The sequence below is a fragment of the Ostrea edulis genome, chromosome 7 (assembly GCF_947568905.1).
Source record: "Ostrea edulis chromosome 7, xbOstEdul1.1, whole genome shotgun sequence".
NCBI classification, from domain to species: domain Eukaryota; kingdom Metazoa; phylum Mollusca; class Bivalvia; order Ostreida; family Ostreidae; genus Ostrea; species Ostrea edulis.
In genome coordinates this window covers 24,000,460-24,027,652 of record NC_079170.1, presented here as the reverse complement: position 1 = coordinate 24,027,652, position 27,193 = coordinate 24,000,460, and the positions used below count along the sequence as shown (strand labels likewise).

At 33.5% G+C, this 27,193-nt stretch overlaps 1 protein-coding gene and 1 long non-coding RNA gene across 2 annotated transcripts in view; both read left to right on the top strand.

Annotated features, from left to right (window-relative positions):
* Nucleotides 1–2,561: 2,561 nt before the first annotated feature.
* LOC130047947 (uncharacterized) lies at nt 2,562–7,496 on the top strand. Its single transcript, XR_008796760.1, has 3 exons — nt 2,562–3,463; nt 4,444–4,509; nt 6,793–7,496. It is a non-coding gene; the product is annotated as an uncharacterized LOC130047947 (long non-coding RNA).
* A 4,071-nt stretch (nt 7,497–11,567) lies between these two features.
* The window catches only part of LOC130046622 (uncharacterized), a 36,776-nt gene continuing 21,150 nt past the window's right edge, over nt 11,568–27,193 (top strand). Inside the window, exons 1-4 of the mRNA XM_056143750.1 lie at nt 11,568–11,991; nt 20,637–20,687; nt 25,439–25,700; nt 26,093–26,200. Coding sequence (XP_055999725.1) covers nt 20,655–20,687; nt 25,439–25,700; nt 26,093–26,200 — 403 coding nt within the window. The 5' untranslated portion in view covers nt 11,568–11,991; nt 20,637–20,654. The remainder of the gene's footprint in view (nt 11,992–20,636; nt 20,688–25,438; nt 25,701–26,092; nt 26,201–27,193) is intronic.

The following is a 27,193-nucleotide window of genomic DNA, read 5'->3' as shown; positions in this document are numbered from 1 at the left end:
ACTATGCATCTGAGCCCACCTCTGGTATATTCAGGGGCCCGTGTTTGCCCAACTTTTTATTTTGCATTGCTTCTAAGAGTTATGAGATTGATCACTGTTCGTTATTTCCACCTTTCATGAGATAGATCACTGTTTCTTATCTTCAATTTTTCACTCTAATTTGAATGAAAGCAATATTTATCATATTTAATGAACTTTAATGACATTCTATTTGATGATCTATATTCCTACACTAAATCTTAAAACAAATATAATAACACACCTCAACCAAAAGACAAACCTTTCGATATACGGAGGGAAAATGTTTCATAGTTTGTTTAACTCTAGAATTAGTGTAAATTTCACGACGTAGAGGTTATGAAATAAAGGTATGTAATTTGTATTACATGTTAATTAGCTGTGTAAGTACATTGTAAGTATGGAAAGTGTGTTGTATACCTATTGGTTTTAATGCAAACACTTTGATCGGTCCATTTCCTGTTTGAGTTATGCTAATTCTTTTTCCTTTCCTGTAGACAGCATTGGAATAATCACATGTAATCAGATGCTGAAACGATGTAGGATTCATTTCATCGGATTGTTTGATATCCGTACATTCTCAGGCAGACTCCCAGTTAGTTCTCCGTAAATAATGTAGGTACCTTTCGGGAGAAAAAGTACCATCAATAGAAAACGTAAGGTGGTAAAGGTATATCAAATGGCATTTCAATAAGCAAAAATGTTTCATACCAGCACCAATGGAAATAAAGATCCAATCGATTGTAAATATATCGTCCAACTCAAGAGACCAGGACTGATTCACCCCATCATTGCTAAGAGAGAAGGTATCCGTGTTGTCATCACAACCAAGAATCGCAGTAAAAGATCCATTAGTTGATGTCTGCTGAGACCGTGCACAGACTGCAAATGTAAATGTTTCTAGAGAATAAGTAAAAGTAGAGAACAGATAGTTACAACAAGAGTATATGTTATAGCCCACCCCCAAGGTGTGATCTGTAAACACCATAAGCTATTATAAAATAAGTGTCCTATGAAAACAGTTTAGCCATTTGTATTAAATATCTAATGCTTTTAATTGTCGAAATTAAAATTTCGGAACATTAACATGTAACTGTTAGATTGTTTAAATACAAATGAAGTTAAATTAATCGTGGAATCCATCTACAGTAAGAGATATTGCTTACATGGAATTGTGGATGCAAGTAGTATTATTGCAGTATGAAGATATTTCATAAATACGAATACGTTGCAGAGTTGAATAGAATGGCAAGCGTAAACAACGGAACTACATGTCAGAGAGTTTATAAAACAACTAAGATGGCAACGTTCTTATAAGAGATCGATTGCACAATGTGTTACTAAGCACAATTCTCCCTCATATATTTTCGAGGAAATTTTGTAAATACTTTCGTTCGCCCAATTTGTTTCTTTACATTGACAGGGAAATATTATTTGTATATCCGTCCTACTCTTTGGCATCTACTGACACGGTGTGTCATGCAAAACATACTTTGTACAAATATGGATATATCTAATTTCAAAATGAAGTTCTCAGTCATACACAGTTGACTGTTTCATTGAAATATATTTTTCGATCTTGGAACTGTGACATAGCCATGTTTGTTTATGTTATAGGGGGTATACAACAATGTTAACGAAATTATTGCACGATCGATTTAACGGCTTGGAAATTAACGCATGTTTTCAGTTTTCCTATATTTCCATAATACAAGCGAGATAACCATATCTGTAATATTCCTTTCAAAAGGAAATAGACATATTGATACGCTTGAAGTGTTTAGCTAATAATAAGGAATAAAATAATCATTAAAAATATCCTCATTAGCAAACATATCAGTTAATGATAATCTGGATAATTTCTACAACTCGACCACAACACAAGACATGCTTTATTTCCATGAGCACGGTTGTACCAGTGTACATTACACGGTATTCTAGAAAAATGGAATGAACTATATATTATAGCAAATGAACTGGGTTCACTGCAAATTTAACATTCCTGCAATAGGAGAAATTGGAACTACATATGTGACTAAATTGACTTTGTTGCTAATTCTACTACGGTTGTTGCAGAGATAAAAATAAATATCGCTACTATTATTCTAGAAACATTCAGCTTTTGACAAAAGCTCAGACAGTCCACCATTGACATTTCCAGAATGTAAAGGGAAGTTTATAAACTTAAATTCACCTGCATGCACATATATAAGCTGTAAAATCATATGAAGATAGGGGGGGGGGGGGGGGGTATCGATCGCCATCAACTTGGAAGGGGTATCTAATTAAAATATCTACTACTTTCATATTTTGTACACTCGGCTGAATTTTATACATATCATTATGAGTAGTTTGGTTTTTTTGTTGTGATTTTTGTCCCGAAAGGATAAAAAATGTGTTTTATTTGCAAATAAGAGATGCTTTAGTTCAAATGTTGCTGTGATTTGGTGCATGGTAGTAATATGTAATAAAACACGCCTAAACACTTCGGATATAAACGTTTTAAGACTGATTCTATGTAACTATCGAAATTCAGTGGCCACGGTATGTCACAGATTTTTATGAAACTTTGTGTGTAACAATATTATGATAGATATAAAACAAAAAGGACATGCAAAGGTTTGACTTAGCAACGGTTGCCATGGAAACCGATCCTCTAACAACAGCTGGACAAGATATGCACATGTATGTTATATTTTGAATAATCAAAAATTAAACGCTATTGTTTATAAAAACAACAAATGTAAAAATTATTTTGAGCTAGGTTCTAGCTTTTAGAATTTTTTTTGTATTTATTTAATCCTTGGAAACAATAGAAATAATTATTTTTATGATGTATAAGGGTTTGATTTATGTAATTTTTAGAGAGGGATAAAATATATTTGCCCAGTCATTTGGTGTAAACTCACATGCTAGTAAAATGTATTGAATCTTACTTTAAAAAAGTACAGAAACACATTTGTGGAGAAACCAAAGGTAAACACATAAACCAGTAGTTTCCTCTGGTGCACAAACCAAAATACACCAGAAAGAGTTATTGCCCTTTGTAACATTCTCTTGTATTGGAGATATGAACAGCCTTCATTTGTTTTCAGTATGGCAGGAGGTGGAAATTGAGTTTTTATTCAATTTGTTCTTCAGATATTTATCAATATCAGATGCTCTTTGTTCACTTAATTCACTACCACGATCTTTATCTTCAATTGTGCTAAAGGATTCCGGTTTATTTCATGGAATACAAATCCGTTTGATCTTTGCCATAGTCACCGGACTCTAGCATCCAATCGTCTACGTATTCGTAGAAAAAGTAAATGTTGTGGAATTTAACGCTTTATTGCATCACATCCGACTGAAAAAAATGACCAGGGAAACAGAAGGCTGACAGACATATTCATAGAAAATATGAAAAAGCCCTGCCTGTTGCCGTGTTGGAACTTGTATTGACGTGAGTATTCTATTTGATTTAGAATCCAAATTCTAAAGTAAAGGCTAAATAAAATGTATCATAAAATTTGGCTTTTAGTAAACATATGAGAACCCCAATTTATTTTATACTGCCAGCCAGGCTAGTCAGCTATAGTGGTATACATGTAGACTGAACATTGTAAGTAGTCCTGTCATTTACTGCATGGTAATCCGAGATTCCTCTGACTCTTAAACCCGCTTTTATTTTGTGACTTCTGTCAAATATAAAAGCGGGGGTAAGAGTCAGAGGAATCTCGGATTAACTGCATGGGTGTACAATATAGAATACTGGTTAAGTATGTCCCCGACCTAACATTCACTCAGGGAGTTTCCTATCACATTTACACAGAGTTCAGGATCTGTAAAAATTGGGGAATACTTATAAAATCATGTTTCATGTGGAAATTTTCAAAAGGACTAGGCTTAATTTATGTAATACTAAGTGATGACACCCTCTCTCTCTCTCTCTCTCTCTCTCTCTCTCTCTCTCTCTCTCTCTGACTGTCAAGTTTACAATAAAAACAAACATGTGAATGCCTGTGTGCATTCTAGATAAAGATTGTTAAAATCATATATATTGGTGAGCCAGGCTACTTTCAAGTTTGTTTACCTGTGGTAACCCCCACTAATATGTGATGGTTCTAATCTACAGAAGAAATCACACAAATACTATTATGATTTAAAGTTTTCTAATATCTGTAATTATGAACTTTAGGACACTTGATTTGGAAAAATTAAATTATGAAAAATTGATGATTTTGAATTGGGTCCTGTAACTGGGCCCTCAAATTTTAATACATGTAGGTCCTGTCAACTGAAGTAAATCAAAAAATATTAAATGTAAATTGTAAATATTCAAATACCTTTGAATTCTTACTTTTTCATCCAATAATCACATATTTTGGCCAAAGTACATGACCACTATTTTATGTAATTAATGTGTGCTTTTCTGTGTTTCAGCTGTATGAGCATCATACTGTGCAAATCACCTAAAGATGGAGTTGACCAAGTTGCTGACTTGAGGAGGTAAATATTCAGCATTAATACATACACATTGAATACATAATTTGAAATTCAAATTTGAATCCCAGTATTATAAATCCTAAAACAAATTAATAGATGTGGGGAATGTGGTACATTGGGTTTAGTTTCTTGGTTATAGAGCCTGCATGGAAACTGAATTCTCTAGAATAATCACAGGAGACCATCCATTTTTTATGCGACATGATGACTTGAAACGTTTTCATCACAACTTCCTAAAAAAAAATTATTACTTCACTTAATTAGCATACTCAAAAAGACTAGTTGTTTTGTTGTCAATGATGCACATATATATGTACACATGTGTATGAGCTCAGTATCAATTGTAAAAATGATTAATTCTAATTAGGTCAATGTTGAGAATCACTCAAGTGACCTACATGTTGCTATTTGTGTGCGTCAGTCATCATAAGACGTTAATTGAACATTAATATTTTTTCTTGATAACCACCCTTCCAATTCTTTTCAAATTTCTTTTAAGCATCTTTGGGACAAGGGGAATTAACATAGATTGTAAATCTAAGGACTCTGGATTGACGGTACTTTTAAAAATGCTCTATACCAAAATTGAGAATTTTGTTTTAGAACCAGGGTTTGATTTCTTCAATTTTATGGAGAAAACTTTTTCAGATATACACTTCGTTAAATTGTAGAGTTGGGGAAGGGGGGGGGGGTATAAGTGTATTTGACATTTATTTGTGTCCAAATTATGTAATTAATACTGAGGATTTCAGTAGTGGTCTGTTTTTAAAACAACAGACACCTAGAATTAAGAGCACAATGAAAGCATACATGTGATAAGGAGGGGGGGGGGGGGGGGGGGGTGTGACTTCATAACAATGCCTGAAAATTCTTAACAATTAAATTTTAACAAAAATTTTACACTAGAGATGCCAATTCAAGATAATTAACATGCTTTGTTTATTGATATCTGGTGTACATTTAGCAACAAGTAGTGTCGTTCATTGTGAAACGATAAATCTATAATGTACATGTATGCGTTGGTTGTACATGTGTTTTAGGCATATCTTATTGCATGTTTTGTTGTGTTTGGTTGTTGAAAATATTGATAGAAATTAATAATGAAGAATTGCTGATATACTAAGGACATCATGATTCTGATCTAAAGAAATTGAGGACTAGTTAATATTTACATACTTTGTTACATCATGACCATACATTGCTTGCAAGAAAAACACACATGGGCCACATACATGTAATCAGTGACTAAGACATTTTGTTCAGTTATACTGTTTTCAAGCCATTACACTTAATTCTTAGAAAAATTCCTTAACTAGCAATTGATTGCAATCAGATATTGCAAATTTTCTATTTATTCCTTACTTGACACCATCGAATGACAGTAATGTGATGCGCGCTCCCTGTAATCAGGGGGAAATAACTCGTATAGCATTGTGAAAAATGTAGCTCATTGATTATATTCATATACATTTGAAATATTTTATGGTTATACAAGATTTTTTACAATAACTATTAAAAAAGACTCGAACACAATTTATGTTCATGTTATGCATAAATCTGATTAAATCATTGACTCCGCAAAATATTATGACATCACAGGAGGGTGGAACTACCTTAAATAAAGATGAATGCTTATGAAGGAAAAACAGAAAGGGGTACCAAAATTGCGAATTTCGAAAACACAGGGTTGTGAATGTGGGTCCAAAAGAGTCATATAGTGTATAACATGGATTTTGTAGCCCTTAGAGTTATAGTGATACTTTGAATTTTTTTAAATTTGATTAATACTCAGGTAACCAATAAGGTTTGTGGACATCTTGTTAATTTATGAGTATTAACACTACTAATAGCTCTTCAATACAGCATAAACACATGTATACAAACTGTATCAAAACATAACATCCTTTAGGCCAATTCAACTTAATTAGTAAGATTATCATCCTGGGTCACCAAAAAGTATGGGGCAGACTGTGGGAAGATTTTATTTTTTAATTTTTATTTTCTGAGAAATATATTGATGACAAACAAGTTTTTGTCAACAGAAGTGCATAATTTAATGCCAGATATATAAATCTATGTTATTTCACAGATGATTTTTGAGGGGCGGGTGGGCGGGCATGATAATCTATCAACTAGTAATTAATTAAGTGGTAAAATTACTATTCTAGCATCATGAATGATCTTGTACATGTAAATTTAGTTTAATCAAATTGAATTAGGTGTGTACTGTATGAAAATGTGAAAAATAAGATGAACTTTTCAATATTTGTTCAACACATTTTTTAGAACTTGAAGAGCAGAAGATGCATTCCATGACTCTTATGTGATATAGAAGACAAAGAAGAGCTCTTGAGAATGAAAAAAAAACTGCGAGTTTTACAGTCAATGAACACACCTCACGACACAAGTCCATCCTGATTCAGTAAACTGTTCTTCTAAGGAAACACCATGACTTAGTTAAGATCAAGTTTTGGTGTCAGAAGACTAATGTAACTAAAACATTGCAAAATTAACCTGCAAGTGTCTTATGTGAGCCTACTGAATAAGGATTCATTACTGAACAGTTGAAGGAAAATCACTATTATAATGATTTTTAAAAAAAGATGATTGTGTTGTTTGGATAACATTGTGATCCATGTTTGTTGAATAAACAACTTTGCAAAAATGAGTTGTTCTGTGTTAATATTATAAATTTACTAATTACTGGTATGTCAACATAGAGTACAGTAACACTGAACAAACTTCAATAAATTTTAAAGTTTCATGCAGTTTCTGCAGTAGAAAATGACACCTATTGATTTTCTGGTCCAAAGGTCACCAGGTGCAATACAATACTCTGTACAATTGATGTCTGACCAGTTTCTTCAGAACCCTTTGATTGATAGTGATATTTCATACAGGGGTTGGTCACTGGTAGTATATGACCCCCATTGATTTTCAGGTCAAAAGATTAAAAATGGCAGGGGCCTCCGTGGCCGAGTGGTTGGAGCATAGCATTCAAAATGACACGGCCTCAGTCGGCGTGGGTTCGAATCCCGCTCGCGCTGGTATTAAGTGAGAAAGTTTCCCAATTTACTTTCGGAAGGTCGGTGGTCTCTTCCCAGGAACATTGTATCTGGGTTCTCACTTTCACCAATAAACACTGGGCACCATCAGAGAACTGAAAAATTGTTGAGTGTGGCGGAAAATATCAATAAATCAATCAATTAAAAATGACTAGGTGCAATGTAGCTAGTACTCTATGCAATGGTGTCCCCCCAATATCTTGGGCCTGTTGTTCAATTATGATATTTCATATGTTGGTTGGTTATGAATAGTAGATGACCCTAATGATTTCCAGGTCAAAGGTCAACAAATACAAGGCAGTACAATGAACAATTTATTGGTATCTACCCAATATCTTGAGAAGACTTTTTATAGTTATTGATAATAGTTTACATGACAATACAGTACATGTAATATAGCTCGTTTATGGAAATTATTGCAAAATCTACTTGGTGTTTGGGGAAGGGGGTGGGGGGGGGGGGGGTCCTACTGGATTACAGTTTATGGGTTTTTTTAATCACTCTAACTAATTTTTATTAATATGCTAAACTTCTCCATGTTTATTTTTGAAATATCAATTGCTCATATTGTTCAGTTTAACTGAAAATGGTGTAGGTTGTATTATTTGTCATTAGTATGAATTTTTGGCAAAATGCCCAAATCTACAGTTTTCGCACTACAATAGATCTATTGTACTACATTTCACCATTAATCTTTTTATATACATTAGGAGTCTTTGATATGGACACCCTTTGATGACAGTTGATTTTGCTGTATGTATTTTCCAAATTATCTAAATTCGTCAACGAAATCCAACAAAAAATCCCGTTTTGGCAAAATGCCCAAATCTACAGTTTTCGTGCTACAATAGATCTATTGCACTACGTTTCACCATTAATCTTTTTATATATATTAAGAGTCTTTGATATGGACATCCTTTGATGACAGTTGATTATACTGTATGTATTTTCCAATTTATCTAAATTCATCAACGAAATCCAACAAAAAATCCCGTTTTGGCAAAATGCCCAAATCTACAGTTTTCATGCTACTACAGATCAATTGTACTACGTTTCACCATTAATCTTTTTATATATATTAAGAGTCTTTGATATGGACATCCTTTGATGGCAGTTGATTATGCTGTATGTATTTTCCCAATTATCTAATTTCATCAATGAAATCTAACAAAAAATCACTTTTTGGCAAAGTGCCAAATTATAATACATTGGTACAGCGGTCAGTAACACACTCTTTACCATAGGTGGATATAGATATCATAAATAAGGAGGGAATTTTATGGGGAATCGAGATTTATGGAGAAAATTAGTTGTATTTTTCAATTTTTTATATACCACAAGGACAAAACATGGGCTAAACGGGCTGAATTTTGCAGTTCAATTAGCCCTCATAGACTGCTGTCGGTTTCCATGGCAACGGATGGTAGAAATTCGGTGGTGGGGTTGAAATTATGTAAGATGGTGCAAGTAAAGTTAATACTGTGAAAATCAAAGAAATCTGTGACATTGAGTGGCCAGACCCTATCTGATTTCTTTGATTTTTACATAGAATTGATCTTAAGTTTTTAGAAAAAAATATTTGTGAAAATTGAAAACGTTATTTGTTTATATATTTGTTTTAAATCTACGAATACATTCTTCAAAAACATATCAGTTAGAAAAGGAATATATCGAAGAACTATATCACAAAAAAGAAATTGAAACGAAATGGCCAAAAGATATAATCACCATAATCAAACCAGAGAAAAGGGTACCGATCCCGATCAAAATTGATTGAAATTCCTAAAATAATCATGTTTTTCTAATTTTATGAATTAGTTCACTTTGTAAATTCGTTTAATTTGTAAACCATTTTCTGATTACAATATTCTCTATGACCACTTTTTATAATTCCAATCAGGCATGGTTTAGATTAGAAAAATCGTAATATTTCTGAATTTTGACCTTTTTATTTCAATTTCTTTTTTTTACAATATTTCTCTGATATATTGTTTTTGTAACTGGCATGTTTTTTGAAGATTTTATCCATAGAGTTAGTAAGTATTAACAAATAACGTTTTCAATTTTCATGAATACTTTTTTATTTAAAACATTTCTAACGTCTGTCTGAGTCGTTTAGGCATCTTTTCTTAGATATTCATATTACACACCCAATAACAGCAAAATTACACACCCAATAACAGCAAAATTTGAACTCTAGAGTATTTTATTTGCAAACATTTATACTACCTTTTTGTAATCATTTCGGAATAAATCACAAACAATTCATATAAAATACTTGAGAGCTTGTATCACTTTTTCAATGTTGAAATCATCCTTCATAAGAGGTGTTTTAACGAGTCAGTAGATAAAGATTTAGTGTAATGAGCTACTTAAAACTGGGAAAAACCTTATCGTGAGACAACACAGGTGTAACAAGGGATATTGGGTTTTGCAGTCTCATCCGAAGGACCGCCCCATTTAGTTGTCTCTTATAAAAACCGAAGGGTGAATTGTTTATGCTTGAAGTTTTGTAAAAATAATTTGAAGACTCTGCATATATGGCATGTTGTTATTTGCAAACGATTTACCTTCATGCTTGAAGACAATTACAATTTCTATCATTGTTATGCGGTTTTCCCCTGATGACAGCAATAGTTTTATTTCTGATACACTACCGAAAGTATGTTCCATCTCAAGCTGAAATTAGAATGATGCAATCATCCGACAACTCCTATCCGTTTATAATTTCTAGCTTCTTCTTATCATCGAAATGCATGGCCTTCTCCTTTTAAATTCTCACAACAGGTTAATTCATTAATTCATCGAGAGGTCTGTGTTTGCTTAACTCTCTTTTTTGTATTGTTTATAGGAGTTATGAGATGGATCACTGTTCGTTATCTTCGCATTTCATTCAAAAATGTTCACGATACTCAATAGATATATGATAGATATATAGTATCTAGATAGTTTAACCTCACATAGTATATAAATATTTTAACCACATTCATGTACATTGTATATGATTGTAATTACATGTCGGGTAACATCACAAAATATGAACCTGCGCTCGCTTACACGTTAGCACCGTCATCATTAAATGATGCTCCATTTTGACAGGCAGTCTTATTGATTTTCTTGTCCTCTAATTATAGAATACATCACAATGGAGTAAAGGTTCTTGACATCTATTTATAGTTGTGAGTCACCTTAATCCCAAATATCGATTATTTCTCTGCACAAACAGATTGTCATGGATTTTCTTTTAAAAATATTTTAAAGGTTTGCATGAATGGATTGTTGAATAGCACTTTATTGCAGATTGGGAGAATGACCTCTGCATAAAATACAGGTACAGAATAGATCATTCTCGAAAGGGAACGATAACTCTGGGTGGATAATAACGTCAGACGCGTTTAAAACCCGAGTTTGTCTCTCTCGCTCCACGACAACCCAATATTTACCTCAGTACTACGAACAATTCCGACACAATTTCATTTCTTTTTTCAATCTAATATCTTAAGAGGCATGGTTTGTGTGGATTACAAAGAGCAGCGACATTTATATATTCCTTTATCCGCATGTTTGTTTATTTTCCGTCTTCTGTCCGTCTGTATTACCTAGAACTATCATGGAATCCTATGAAACATGACTTTGAAATTTAACATGTGTGTTTCTTGCATGAACGTTATCTAAACATAACTGATGATCCCTGGTACTCCCGTAAATGACGCATATTGTCCTTGGAATACTCTAGTTTGTAAATTAAAAACATACATGCAACCGAAATGTCGAAAATTACAATTTCTCTGCAGACATGTAGATCTTACGATTAAGATTTGAGGGTTTAGAGTTGATGCAGGTTGATGTGGCTTTTTCTTTGAAGTGTATAGTCACTTGGATGGGAGCTTCCAAACTGACAAGTAACCACATTAGTATCAATCAGTGCCATATCGTCATCACAACAGTCTATACAACCCTATCTGATTAAAAATAAACCTCGACATATTTGACCTTTCATGGAAATTCAACTTATTTTTTCCCTTTATTCTATATCTGTTTATTTATTTTCTCTTTCCTTTTTTTTTTTTTTGAAAATTTATCCTAATAATCATTTGTTAAAGTGGTTCATTACACCAAAATTTTATTTCACTCCTCCTGTACATAAACACCTCGTAGGAAACACGATTTCACCATCAACAGAGTGATAGAAGTTCTCAATCATTTCATTTGATGTTTTGTGATTGTACTTTTTAAAAATAATCTACTCTCCACAGGACAAATTAATCCACACGTTACCTCGGGTGTTGGTTTTTTTTTTTTTCGTTCCGCTTCATTTTCTGTTCCGCGCTTTAGCAATACCCTCTACTTCAAAACCTTTTCCGACCGCCGCCATTATCAGAATTTACACGCGCAGCTTGGCTCAGCGCCAATTAACAACGTAAGTATTTAAAAATAGGTATAGGCCTAATACCTACGTGGAACACTTGTTTTATAGGGGCAAATTTGAAATTGTTATAAATTGGAATTTGTGTAAAAGAGAAAGTACCGGCTACATGTGTCTCCAGACCACGCGATGTCGAATAGTCTTTGTATTTTCAATGTTTTGACCTTTGATACATGGATCTTTACCATTTGTAATAATTTCCTTGTGAATGCACTGGACAATGCGTTATTAATAAGTATAATAAATCTACTAGACTAAGTATTTTAACGGCTGAAAATCTGATAGAAATGAAAGTAGAATGTAAACAAAAGAAAGGAATTTCAGTTTTGAAAAATACGTGTGGATGTGAACTGCAACACGTCGGCGTTCTTTTTATGAAGTGACCTTCTCTTCTTGGTTTCACCATTGCTCTGTCGCACAAAAGCATACTTTACATTATAGAACTTCATGTAATTCCCCCATTTCTATTTTTCATCCCTCTACTCTGATGTGTCCAGGGGTCCATGAGTTCCCAAATATCTATTTTGTATTGATTTTAGGAGTTATGATATTGATCACTGTTCGTTATTTTCACTTTTTATAAATATTCATGTTCCCGTATGTACCGTTGATGATTTATACGAAAATCATATAGCGTTTTGTATTTTCGTCCTCTATATATACGGGATTCCAAATCGATAATGACAAAACATAAATTTTGAGTATTTTGTGATTTGATAAATGGTGACCTACGATATAAAAAGCAACTCATGAAATAACATGGCATCTGGGTTTTTTATGTTGATACTTACATCATTTTATTTATCATTCAATTAGATGAAATTCCTTGGTAAAATATACAAAGCAACCAATTTAAAAGGAGCGATTCAAAAAGTAAGATAAACAGAATTTAAAAGATAATGCAAGGTTCGCTTTATTTTGATTGCATAAAAGCCTACCTCCAGAAATCTATATTCACACAAAGTACGCGTGACTTAAAAGCATATGAATTGTACGTAATAATTTCATTATCAAACACTTTTTGGATTAAAATCTGTCATAGTCAGTATTTTAGGCAGATTTATAGTGGACAGTTACTTTTCACCATAAACACATTTTTAACACTAGAAATTGTAAATACTCCGTAAATTCTTGTTATTCAACATGTCGGTATTTCAATTTGAAATAGCTTAGATAGGATGGTGTGAGTAGAAAGTCTTTATGAAGTAAATATCACCCATCCCTCGTCCCCGATGCCTTCTTCATATCGCATGAATATAGCATAGAGACGTCGTACCTTTTGAGCGTTGCATTGCACTGGTATAAATCAATATGCACCTTACTCTGACAAAAGCCTTACTGCAAATATTTACTGCACGTTTGCAACAAACATTGCTGCAAATAGTACCGGAAGTCAGATTTTATTTAATAAAGTGTACATTGACGTATGTTTGCCGCAGATAAGTATGTATATTTGCAGCAAACATTTTACTTTGTGAGTGCGATTTGCAGCATGCTTGCTGCAAATATCCATATACCCATATAAGGAAATATTCCTGCAGATGTACGACAACTATAAGCTGCAAGCATGCAGCAACATTTCATCATTCAAATGAGGTTTACGGCTTGTTTTCTGCAAACATCTTTTACATGGCAATATATTCATCAGCAATGAATAGATTTTTGCAATCATGTTGCTAGTTAGTAAATATATAGATAAATCAAATCAAATAAAGATTTAAACACTGCTATCTTGCTAGAAACAAAATACTAAAATATGATAGTGCACGTTCAACACAAGCTTATTTACAGTCAATATTAATTAATTCACAAATTTTAAAAGATAGTGACAAGAGTACATATAATGATGTCTCATATAGTATACAAAGTAGTGTTTTATGAAAATATGTGTTTGACTGATTTTTTTTTACCAAGGCATACTTAAAGGACACAACGCATGTTTCTAAACTTTTTCATTTTTTCAACAAAATTAATTCTTTTTATGCCTAAAACTACTTTAAATGTGTTTTAAATGAAATATTTTGCGTATTTTTCGAGTTTGAAAGCGATGAAATTCAAATCTTGCGATATGCATATTTCCTTTCGCTAGTTTACGCGCCATTATGTGTGTCGTCATATGCGCCCTCGGGTTTGAAAACACCTAATAGCCATTTCATAAACAGATTAGATTTAATCGACAAAAAAAAACAATTATCACGGTAACGGCTTGTAAATAATAATGCATTAAAATATGTTGTGCCGTGCTCGGGTGTACTATTTGTCGGTAGAAAGGATTTAGACTGAGTATTTTTCAATTTTTCGAAGGAAGGTATGAGAAAAAAGACGTGGATATTTTTTTTGATTGAGCAAGAACTTTACCTTAAACACACACCCAGTCACCTTTTTAAAACCCGCTTGGAGAGGGACCCTGATAAACTGCGAGAAAATCGATATGTCGAAGCTATATGCACTGGTAGGCCTATAGCATACATTCTATTTTGCTCTTTAATATTCAATACACACCCGGATCAACTGACCTTCACCTTGTAACAACATATATATTGACGATACAGTGTAACTGCTACCAACTGGTAGATTTACAAAAAAAAATTAAAGATACAAAATAATTGAACTTTTAATTATACAAATAGTAGAATATTGTATTTCCTAACTTTAAATTGAATTATCACATTATTTCCTTAATGAACTCGTAGTATCTTGAGTGCGTCAGTATAACGCCGCGCTCCCACTTCGTACTACCTAAAGACGTGCAGATCACATTTCAAAAATAGTAATAAGAGTGCTTTATCAAAATAAAATAATGTGATTACCACTTTAAATTTGAATATTTTTATTGATTTGTGTGTGTATTGTCTTTTTCTTACTTTCCGAAATGCACTCGTGACAATAGCTTGGCATAGGGCCTAGTTGTTAACAATTTAACGTATCATAATTTGTCTAATCCAAAATTAAATAATGATTGCACTGTTTATTTTAGAAAAACAGCGCCAATTACAGATGTATAAAGGAATAACATCATCAAACAGTTCGTAGACAACAACCCATATAAACATTATTTACTCACAATATTGCCGATTTCATACACGCTTTTCTCGCTATATTTGGGTTTTTACTATAGGATTAAACATTCTTTTTGAAGAATTTCTCGATGTGTAAACTCCGGACATTTTACTCACAAACTGAATAAAAGTGCGAAGCAACACGATTTAAAATGTTGCCCATGGTAAATGAATTAAGCCCCTAAAAGTTGAGTTTTTAATAATATCTCGTATTACTTTCACAATCCGAAGGGCGCATGTGACGTCACTGTACCACGTGACTACCTACCTAATTAACTAGAGTTTTAGAAATCGGGGCTTAGATTTAAGTCTGTATTGTGGTTAATTATCGCAAAATTTCGGCGAACGAACTATTAGAATTAATTACTATAAGCATAAAGAAGACGAAATGCATGTAATGTTGTATACTTTGAAAATATGAGATGTGTCCTTTAATATAATAAGCCAAACAGATACGTAAAATATTTCCTCAAGTTCATTTTCTTCTGAAACTTTAATATTTTTGTTTTCAGGAACAAAATCTCTTATTGTGCATGTTATAAAGAAATGTACGGTATCCCAAATATTTTTCTCTCCTTAGTTTCAAATATAGGGTGTCTGACCCCAGTTAGACACCAACGAACTTTGGTGATAAGAGTGTGTACTATGGAAAGATTATCTATAGAGATATCACAAACATTCATAATATTTATTTTACAGCTGACCTATTTGCGACTAAATCTCGACAACATATGTTGTAATTGATATATTTGTGTATACCAGGATATACAATATAACATGCATGGCTCGTCGATAGCACATCTTCAACTTAAAATAGTTTCATATCAAGATATTGTAAAAGGAGATGCATTATTTAAATTTTGGAAAAAAAAAATATAATATAATGAACAAAATGATACAGAAACTGATTATTTTAAAATGAAGAGAATTCAAACTAGGATTTTGGATATTTTGGACTTTTTAGAAAAGTTTATGAAGAACAAAATAACACATTCGGCAAACGATGTCATGATATTTGACCTTTAACCTTAATATAGGACCTTGACCTTCATTATCCTGTAAGAGCATTGACTGCGTATTGATGTGTACACATATCAGGTCTATACTAGCTACACAACAAAAGTTACCCGTTACTTTCTGATAGACAGTTAAATCTCGCAAAAATGAAATGCATTCAAGATTTAGACTCCCTGACCCCCAAGATATTGGATGTCTCCCACATTTTTTTTTTCAGAATATACTAAAATGCATGCTTTGGCTTATATTGCATGTAGTTTGTTCAAAACTTCATTGAATATTAGTATTATGGGAATTTCATTCATCAAATAAATGAACTGAAGAGATCGAGGCGAAAACTACTTTTACAAGTGTTTGGTACTATCTTAATTTGGCCCAAACAATGTTACCACAAAATTTGTATTCTAAGAGAGCACGGTACAGTAAGAACTGGATGTTGTGTAGTTGAACATGTAACGTGTGACGTTATTATTGTAAATTGGTAACGACTGTTACAGGAATGTAAACTGTACAAGTAATCCGCCATAAGTAAGGTTATAAAAATAGATATGTCCCGGTAACTTAAAATGGCTGCAATGAATGTCTAAATAAAACTATCCTATCAAATCAGTGTCAGCCTTACACGTGTAGGTCTATCCTCATATCGGTTTTGTAAAATTATTTATTAAATTAAATTTTGTTCGTGCTAGAAATATATCTTTTGTGAGAATTTTATTCACTGGATGCAATGAAAAATTTGGTAGATTATTTGAACCAGAAAAGGGTTTATATTTTCTATATAAAATTATTTATATTGAAAAACAAAGTATTGTCAAGGGCAATAACTCTTATGCTGGTACATTTTCTATTGTTGGATATCTTTTTTAAAAATACAATGATAGCCACAATTGATTTATATATTATCATCAGTTTTTAAAAACTGTTTCAATGAAGATGTTGTAATTTTAACGAGGTTTTATGCATTTTCTATGCTGCTTAACGAAAATGGTGTGGTCATATATTTGTGCATACTTTTACGAAACTTTTCTGGCGAGTTATTGGTGATAGTAACGTACGTTGTTGGTCAGTGTACATAACTATAAAGTAGGGAAAGTTATTTATGTACGCGTAAGTTACACAGATGTTTCTTGTAACTTGCAACGGACACGAGTCTGGGGGACAGAGACAAATGAGCAAATATATAAATTACAGAAGGATCAGTGATAATAAAGGAGTTTGTAAAAAGGAAATACACAGCACGAATAACGTAACATAGTGTGTCATTTTCGATATAGAATTTCGACAGGCAAAAACAATCAGCTATCAGCAATCCAGCAAAGCGCACGGCGTCAATAATGTTTCACAGGATGAAATAGAAATTGCATATGTATAAAGAACGTTTTTATTTTTATCAACTAATCAAAGGATTTATGCTTTTAAAATTCCATGATAGTTATGCAGGGAAAAGTGACTGACATAATTTTCGAATGGAATTCCCATCAGAACAAAATGAAACGTAATGCGCCTTGTAACTTCATGAAATATTTACATGATTTTCATACTAAGTATTTTGTAATGACGCCATCTGAACATGATCGGTCTTGTAATGCGATCAATCAATTAAATAATGGTTTCAGATTGAAAATGATGATCCAAGATATAAACTGTGATCCTGAACAGGATTCGGAGAGGACCTGGAGTTACAGAAAATCATACTCGTATTTTAGATAAGGATATTTATCACTTTTATATGTATACAACATTGGCCGTTTTTATGATTTAGATACTGTTCCTTCCTGTCTCCACAGTTCAGTGTAGCATATATACATGTATATATTGAAACGTTTTCATGAGAATACTGCTCGATTATCAAACGAGAAGAGCGAAACGTTATTATACCTTTAAGAAATAGATGTCGGTTTTGATGCATGATGGTGTGAACAGTGATGATTCACGCCGACATGATTCGTAAAGGTTCATAAATAAAAGTATATACCTGCGTGAAACACACTCATGTATTTTCAAATCGGGATTTTGAGCGCGATGCTCTAACCACTACGCCACTGCATACAAACATTATGAATGCAAAATTGATTTTATCACATCTGTTAGCCTATGGATGATTCATGAGTTATTTTGGAATTGTGTTGATTTCAAGTAAAACATAAATTGTAAGTTTTAATAAACTGATTCAAACCGTTTTAGCTCATCTGAACCGAATGCAGTGAGCTATTCTGATCGAAATGTGTCCATTGTCCGTCGTTGTTGTTGTCGTATCGTCGTCGTAAACTTTTCACATTTTCATCTCCTCCAGCTGCCGTTTCACTACGTAAACGTAGAGTTAATCAATATTGATCTTAACTCCACGAGTGGTCTAGGGCTATCGTAAGCGTTCCTAGATGCACGTAAATGAGCAATATGGCCGCCATGCTGGCCCTGCCTGATATCATTTTGTGGTAGTATATGTATTTACCTGACTGAGTTTGTTAGACAACAATCACAATGACTTGCAGTCTGCTTATGCACAAGAATATTGTACAGTCCAAGCCCGAATCTTAAAATGATTAGAGTTATCCTTCTTTGTTACGCACACCTACAGAAATGCCAGTCTGACATAGTTCAAATTCAATTTTATCAAAATCATGGCTCCATGGGTTAGGGTGGGGCCACGCTAGGGGATCAAAGTTTTACATACAAACATATAGAGGAGATCTTTAAAATCTTGTATCTTGTTCTTCTTAAGAACCACTGGGCCAGAAAAGTTTACATTTACATGAAAGTTTCCTGAAATAGTGTAGATTCAAGTTTGCTAAAATCTTGCTCCCGAGGGTAGGATGGGGCCACAATAGAGGATCAAAGTTTTACATACAAGAATATAAGTGAAATCATTGCATATGGGCCGATGTTACTCATATGAGCGATATTGTCCATGAGCCGCTTATTGCAATATTTACACTTATTCATTAATATATATACGGTGTGAACGTTAGACCAAGCGAAGGATGAAGTGACCATTAGCGTTCATAATTCTATTGATTAAGTACGGTAAATTAGAATTCACTTTAAAATATATATTTGTTTTATTTATGAAAATCCCCTTGCGCTATATATATATATATGAGGATAAATACAGGATCCGCCTATTCATTTATCGCGGGAAATATAACGCTAGCCAATGTAAACCGTGCTTTGTGACGTCACATTTATCTCTTTATCAAATCAAACAATTTTAAACAACAATACATCGTGTTTGCAAAAAGGACATTTAGAACTGAACAAAATTAACCAACAATTTCAAAGTGATAAAACAGTAAGAGCAAATATACACTGTATCGTATTTTTCTGTTCAAAGGAACTCATGGCCTCATTCATCTATTTAGTCATATTACTGTTTTTCTATTTGGTGATTGGCTAAAAACTGTAAAATTGATAATCATACCATTCATTTTAATAACCTGATTGTTTGATTACAAATTGCACGCCAGTCTTGTATTTTTGGCATTCAAAATTAAAACAAGAATAACCGTAGAAGCAACTAATAAACAAAACAAAATTGCGCAACCCATAACGATAACAAACTTTTCAATGAATGTATGAAGAGATTATCTCCATTCATTTGCTGATTTTCTATTTTTTTTACATACGTGTTACCTTGCTTCGCGGACGGACCTTCGGCCAGTCCAAGCTTTGCTCATAATAGTAGTTGTAGTGATCGAAATGAAAAAAATAAGGAGATGCATACATGGATATCTACCAACACAGTCAGCATTTCCATCGAGGCCAAAACACTCTATGTATATGGAAACTGATATGCACATTTAAAAGGGCATCTCTTGTAACATTAGAAAAACTTTACCAACCCATTCTCAAAATGATCCCTGAATCTCATTAAGGTATTCAAGATATACTTGTAAAACTATTGCTTGTGTTGGGTTTAAATCACGCCTTTCAGATTTACTTCACTTTGGACATACTCAAATCCTCAGAAATACAATGATATAACTCAAGGTTCTGATAATTAATGGATTGATTGTATCTTGGTTTACGTCCCACTTGAGAATTTTTCACTCATGTTGGGACGTCACCACTACTGATGAAGGGCTTCAAATTTAGGCATATGCTCGGCGCTTACGGCCATTGAGCAGTGAGGGTTCGTTATCGTGTCACACTTTCTGTGACAAAGGACATCCGTGTTTATGGTAATCTCAGAGGACCCGTGACATTCACACCTGATTCCGAGTGTATGGCGATGGAACTGTCACTACCTGGGTTTTTTTAACGACTTAGGTCTGTCGCGGCTGAGATTCGAACCCCAACCTTCCGCATGTGGGGTGAAAGATCTACCTCTAAACCACCGCGACAAGGTTCTGATCAACATTTTCCCCTTTTAAAATGTTGATTTTGCTGACAAAATGTCAATTCATTTAAGATGTTTCACTTTCCTGGAATCAAACTAAAAATCTTTCAGCAAACTGAAAAAGAAACGTCATTAAACGATGACCTAAACACCTATCTTGTTGTTTTGCTTTATTCTACTTAATTTCTCAGTGTCTGTCTTATTCTCGTCCATAATTTTCATTACAGGCCTTCACGTCAGTCACGATGCCTAAAATCCGGAACACCTGTATAGAGTGGGTAATTATGAAACTATGTACAATAGAAATATTCTAGATAGAATACTCATCTTTTTATTGAATTTTGCAGAAAAATCTATAATCAATAGTTTAGCTCACCTGAGCCTTATGATCAAGTCTTTTTGATCAAGACACTTGTATGCGCATTATCTGTCTGCTGTTGTGTTGTTTTTATAATGCCTTTAAGCTTCCGGTTAGTTTCTGCCTATACATGTATACACGGTACCCTACTACTTTCACACAGAGCAGATAAACGTGCACTATCACTGTTTGTGTTGTGTCTTTACATTTTCTTTACATTTATATGATTTTCCCCAAATTATTCAGAGACACAAGGCTCGAAACCGGGGCAGTGGCTTGCTCAGAGAACGCGCTGACCATTACGGCATGGAAGTCCAACACTTATGACGGACAAATATACATATTTACTCAAGTTTACCTCTGATTAATGTAACCATAATAAAGTATTTGAAATTACAAAACTGATTCGTTATCATCCGTTTTTGATAGTTATGTACCAAATGCAAACAAACAAATTGATACAGTGTTTAAAACATTTATTGGTAACACATTCGGTGTAATCGCCATTTGCTTTATTAAGACGTATTATATAGATTTATCTGGAAATGAAGATGATATTGCACTTTTCGTATACCTTGCAAAAACAGTATTTAGGGTTTTGACAAATAGTACGGTCCCCTTTGGGTTGTGTTCTGTTTGTCAGAACTCTGACTATAATTTTGGCATACTATACTCAAAATGTAACATCATTACATGGTTGTCGTCGCTGTTGTTGAAAAAGTTTTAACATTTGCAATTTATCGGGAACCGTGAGACTGACTTCTACCATTTTTCTATTCGAGCATCTTTAGTTACATTTAAAACTGATTAACGTTTATTCAAATAATGGGCTACGTCCCGCTCTGATGTGAGATACTTGAAGTATACAGACGAGAACAAACATTTGCTTGACTGTAAGAGAGGTGATCAAAACGTTCGCGTTCTAGCTGAATATATTACATGATACAAATCAAAGTGGGTTTAGGAGTTTATTCTTCTTCAAAGTAGGCCACTACAACTTTAATGTACTTCTGTCATTGATCTGCGCACACCCGGAGCACGTGACCCAAGCCATCATATGACCTGTTCCGTTGTACACTATTAACAATAGTACCAACATCTTTCTCTCTCAGCAGGTTATCTTTCAAAACTAGATATAGCCAGAAGTCAGAAATTGACAACTCTGGACTGTAAAGGGATGGGCTAGGATTTCTATACCCCGTGTTTCCATGATGTCCATCACAACCGAACTCTTATGGCTAGGTGAATTGTCCTGGTGCAGAATGAATCCAGTCTGGATCAGATCTGGCGCTTTCTCTTTACATTAATTTCATTTAATGACAGGCGCATTGTAGTCTCCAGTAGATGAAGATTTAGGGTGCCATTGTGATTAAGAGTAATTCCGCTGATATCGCAGAAAGCAATGAACACGGCATTCCCCACATACTTCGTTACACCTGTTTTCAATGGGAATGGAGAGGATGGATGCTCCCAAATTGAACTTTGTTATTTACTTTCTGGTTCGTAGAAATGTACCCATGTTTGGTCACATGTTATAATTCTATTTATGAACTTTTGTTTCTTGTTTTGCATACATATTGACATAAAACTGGCAAAAATTTACCCACATGCTCTTTTACTTCGGCAGAAGGAGGCGAGGAATCATGTACAATTCGCTGCATTCGAAGTTTACTGGTCACGATCTTCTGTACATATTAAGATCGTTAACTTTTTCTCTAATAGTGACTCATCGATCTTTGAATACTAACTGTTCAACCTGGGACGCATTCCTTTCCATACTAACATTCACTGGGCACCCAGAACGAACATCATCGTATACCCCTTCCCTTACTAAAGCGCTCCATACACTTATTTATTGATCTTATGGCAAGACCTTTATCGCCACAGACTTTATGTATGTAAAACTTATACGGTACCAATTTTGATGCACCAGCTGCGCATTTCGACAAATAATGTCTCTTCAGTGATGCACAACCGAAATGTTTGAAATCCGAAATAACAATGAAGTTTTAGAGCTATTATAGGATATATATCATTGCATATTTCCGTAAAGAATTTTATCAAGTTTTACGTAAAACTTTATAACCATTCTCTGCTCAAATACTTCTGAATCATCCATTTTTGTCACAGTCATCTACAAATTCATATTATCTTTACACTTTGACGTCACAAATGTGACGAAAATTGATATGCAATTCATGCTATATTTGATACATTATTTCGGCTATATGTGTGCCAATTTAGATTCAGAACCGACCTGTGGTCTATATAGATATAAAGATAGTTCGCGAACTTTTTTATTATACCTCGTATATTTATATAGTATTATGTATGTGTATGTTCAAATAAGTTCAAACCATGACCCACGGACAAGAGACCAGGTTGAACTCAGAGATGGCCCAGAACAAACTCGTACAACGAACGCGGAATTTAAAATGACAAAGAGTCAGTGTTCGCTATTGTTTGATAACCAGACCAGGAAGTGGAGTTAATCAATCAGAAGGGTTCTTTACGTGTTGGTTTTATACATGACTAGGAGGAGGCAACAATGCTGCAATACGGATTTAGATACCTTCTATGAGGTTGTTTCAAAAATACATTTTCAAAAACCACCAAGAACAATTTGTTAGAGTCATTTGCAAACATAGAATCAGAAAGATAATCACAGTTTTTTGCCAAGATCTCGACATGAGCAACACAAACCACGGGTCTTTTGGATATGATTTTAAACACATAGGTAATTCAACGTCTCTGTAGGTATTGGCACAAAAACAATTACCCCTCACTGCTATGGTATTGAGCTCATGCATAAGTCAACACATGTGGCATTTCACCAACTGTAGATGATGTTTCGGAGTGAAAACTTCTCAAAGGCAAGAAACAAACAACAAACCTCGTTTATATACAAGAACGATGAAATGTGAAATGTTAGCTGTGTATGGTTTAGTGCTAAATGTGATATGCATATGTTGTAATGTTTTGTCGTTATACTATGACGGGTTATGTTTCTATGCTTTGTTGTAATTTCTACGATGATAGTTTAGAGCTATGTTATGTTTGCATGCTTTGTTGTAATCTTTACGGTCATGGTGTTGTGTTATATGTCTCTATGTTTGGTTGTAATTTTTACGCTTATGATTTAAAGCTATGCTATGCTTCTATGCTTTGTTGTAATTCTTACACTTATGGTTTTGTGTTATGTTATGTTTGTATGCTTTGTTGTCAATTTTACACTTGTGGTTTAGAACTATATTATGTGTATGTTTTGATATTATGTGGTTAATGTACTCGTATGTTACATTGTGTTCTTATGTGTTGTAAATTTATAATTTTTGTCACATTTCTGCGTATGTTATCATGTTCTGTTTATGTTGTAGTTATTCAGGTGTTATGTTATTGCGTGTGTTGTCATGTTCTGTTTATGCTACAGCTATGACGTCACTATGCATGAACTATTAAAGAATAACATATACTGCACAACACTCATGACGTCCATGCATACTTGCCAGAATCTATGCCACTAGATTTTTAAAACAACCTTATTCACACAAATGACGTTAAATCATAAGAAGTCTGAATACATAAGGTAAGGGCAAACAAATTATGTGTTTGAAAAAGTTAGAAGAGTCAACTACGAGTTCTCTTCTCGTAATAAAATACCATATTAGCCTCAATTCAAAATTGTGCAAGTCGTACCCCCTCCACTGGTGAAGGCGATGCCACGATAAGGATTAAACGTTTAACAAGGGTAGGGATATACACGGTAGATCACAGAAGGGATTATAATTTCATGTGGAAATATTTTACATCTGTACCTCTGTAAAATCTTCGTTTGCGATCCACTAGGTCAAAGGTTTGTTAGATTCATGTGTAAATTCCCAATGAAGTGTGCAATCACGGTTGTTTAAAGTGAATTATCCCGAAAAAGACGGGGGACACTAGTTTAAATCGTATTGAATAAAATAGATAATATTATCCTTTATAATTAGGAGACTGCATTGATATGGAAACACATTTTTGTAATATTGGCTTCATTTTCATTTTAAACTTCGTATCGATGAAGCCAATATTACAAAAAGTTCCAAAAGCAGTTGATGTATAGAATGTAAAACTTATACGGTACCAATTTTGATGCACCAGATGCACATTTCGACAAATAATGTCTCTTCAGTGATGATCAACCAAAATGTTTGAAATCTGAAATAACAATGAAATTCTAGAGCTATTATAGCCAACACCAGCGTGCCAAAAAGTGGAGTCAAATTCGTCTAAGGATAAGAGCTATGCATGAGGAAGATAATCCTTAATTTTGAAATGAATTTCTAAATTTTATAACAGCGATTAAATATACATCCATATTTTCAAGATAATAACAAGTACTTAGCTACTGGGCTGTATAGACCCTCGGGGACTATCAGTCCACCAGCAGAGGCTTCGACCCAGGGTTCATAATGTAAAACTTATACGGTACCAATTTCGATGCACCAGATGCGCATTTCGAAGAATATACAGATAAGTGCTCAAGTGAGCATTTTGTACCATGGGGCTCTTGTTGGAATATCTCCAAACTGGGTAGTGTCAAGCATAGCAAAATCCTTCTCAGCAACACTTTGATCAACCATAAGTACATATATAAGTATACACAATTTACAATATCGTCTTTTTTTTTAGGTAATGTTAACTCTCATAATCACCTTCCAAGGAAATTTCGTACACAATATAGAACTGCCGGCATCTGCGTGCAAAGAATCGATATCTACAGAACAATCAGTTAATGCCTGTCCAATCAACAAAAAGGAACATGATGCAGCTTCAATGAGAAAATCCTGCCGAAACATCCCTAAAATGTGTAAATCTTTTGAGTACCACTGCGTCCTCAATCAGTGGCTGAATGGAACAGTTGAAGTCTGTGCAACATCAATATACATCCAATGTACAGCTCTACCTTAAGGACGCGTGATACAAACAAAAATGAATACATATATAGATTGATATATATGTTTTTTGAATATTTTGGTTGTAATAAGTACACGAGTAAAATTACTAAAACAAATAAGGAACTTTTAAATTTGTATGATATTGAAAATTGTAAATATATTAACTTCCCCTCCACGTATAACTATATGCTTTCCCCCATTGTTTTAAACATTGGAATATATTCCATTCCATACTTTAAAAATCTACTTTGATCATGTTTGATTTTTGTTTGTATCAAGTGTCGATAAATGTTTTTTATTTTTTTTATTTTATCAATGTTTTTCATACCAATATAGATTTAACAAATGAATATCAGATATATTTTGTAATATTTGTGTCTCTTTGTAGCAAGAAAATGTGCCATGTTTATTACAGAGTTACAGAGTATCCGTGTTAGTTATTCAACAAATTGCAAGACATGTCCAAATGTTTACAATTCGTCTGAAATTTATAAATGTATGTACTGCTATCTGTAAGTTTTATTACGATACAATAATATAACTTATAAATGTATGTACTGCTATCTGTAAGTTTTATTACGGTACAATAATATATCTGAACTCAAACATTCATAAACGCGGGAATTTTAGCCAAAAGATGTTTTTTGAATGCAGAGATATACATGTATTTGACCGCACATATTGATAGTGATGTCATACTCCTATTTCACATTCACTGAATCTTTTCTCTTATATATCCTTTCAAATTGACATTGTTTTCATACTCGACAATGAATGCATATTTATAACAAACTAGTTCGATTTTTAGTACCACATGCCTGTGTAACAATTACTAAATATGGAGCGTCACCAAGGTCAAATGGTACATTGGCTGTTCTGTTTAAAGTAAAGAAATGGTCAACTATATATTTTAGTACTTAGATATACCTTTTATCTAAAAATACATACAGATATAGATGAAAGGAGAAGATAACGAACACTGATCAATCTCATAACCCCTATAATCAATACAGAATAGATAGTTGGGCAAACACGGATATGAAGAATATAATGTCCCCCTTTGCTGTTTTATCGGACAATGAAGGTAGCAATAATTGTGGGAAAAATCATATAATCTGCTAACGGAGTTATACATTTTTCTGCAATGCTGAACATGTTCTACCGGAGAAAACAGTAAAGCATTTCATTGTTTTAATAAATCTAGGTCTGTATACGTAGTATCCATTACTTATATTGATATACAAAACCAAAATAACGTATAGGTCTGTATACGCAGTAGTCATTAGTTATATTGAAAAACAAAACCAAAATAACTGATAGGAAGTTTTGGGAGGTCAACGTATATAATGTTAGACATCGTTTGGAAGCAGGGATAAGATTCGTACAAATAACTAGAGTGTAACACGAATCTATCGGCAACTTCGATTCTTTTTGTAATAACAAATCTACAGCCACACGATTAGCTATAAGTAGTTGTGTAACACGATTG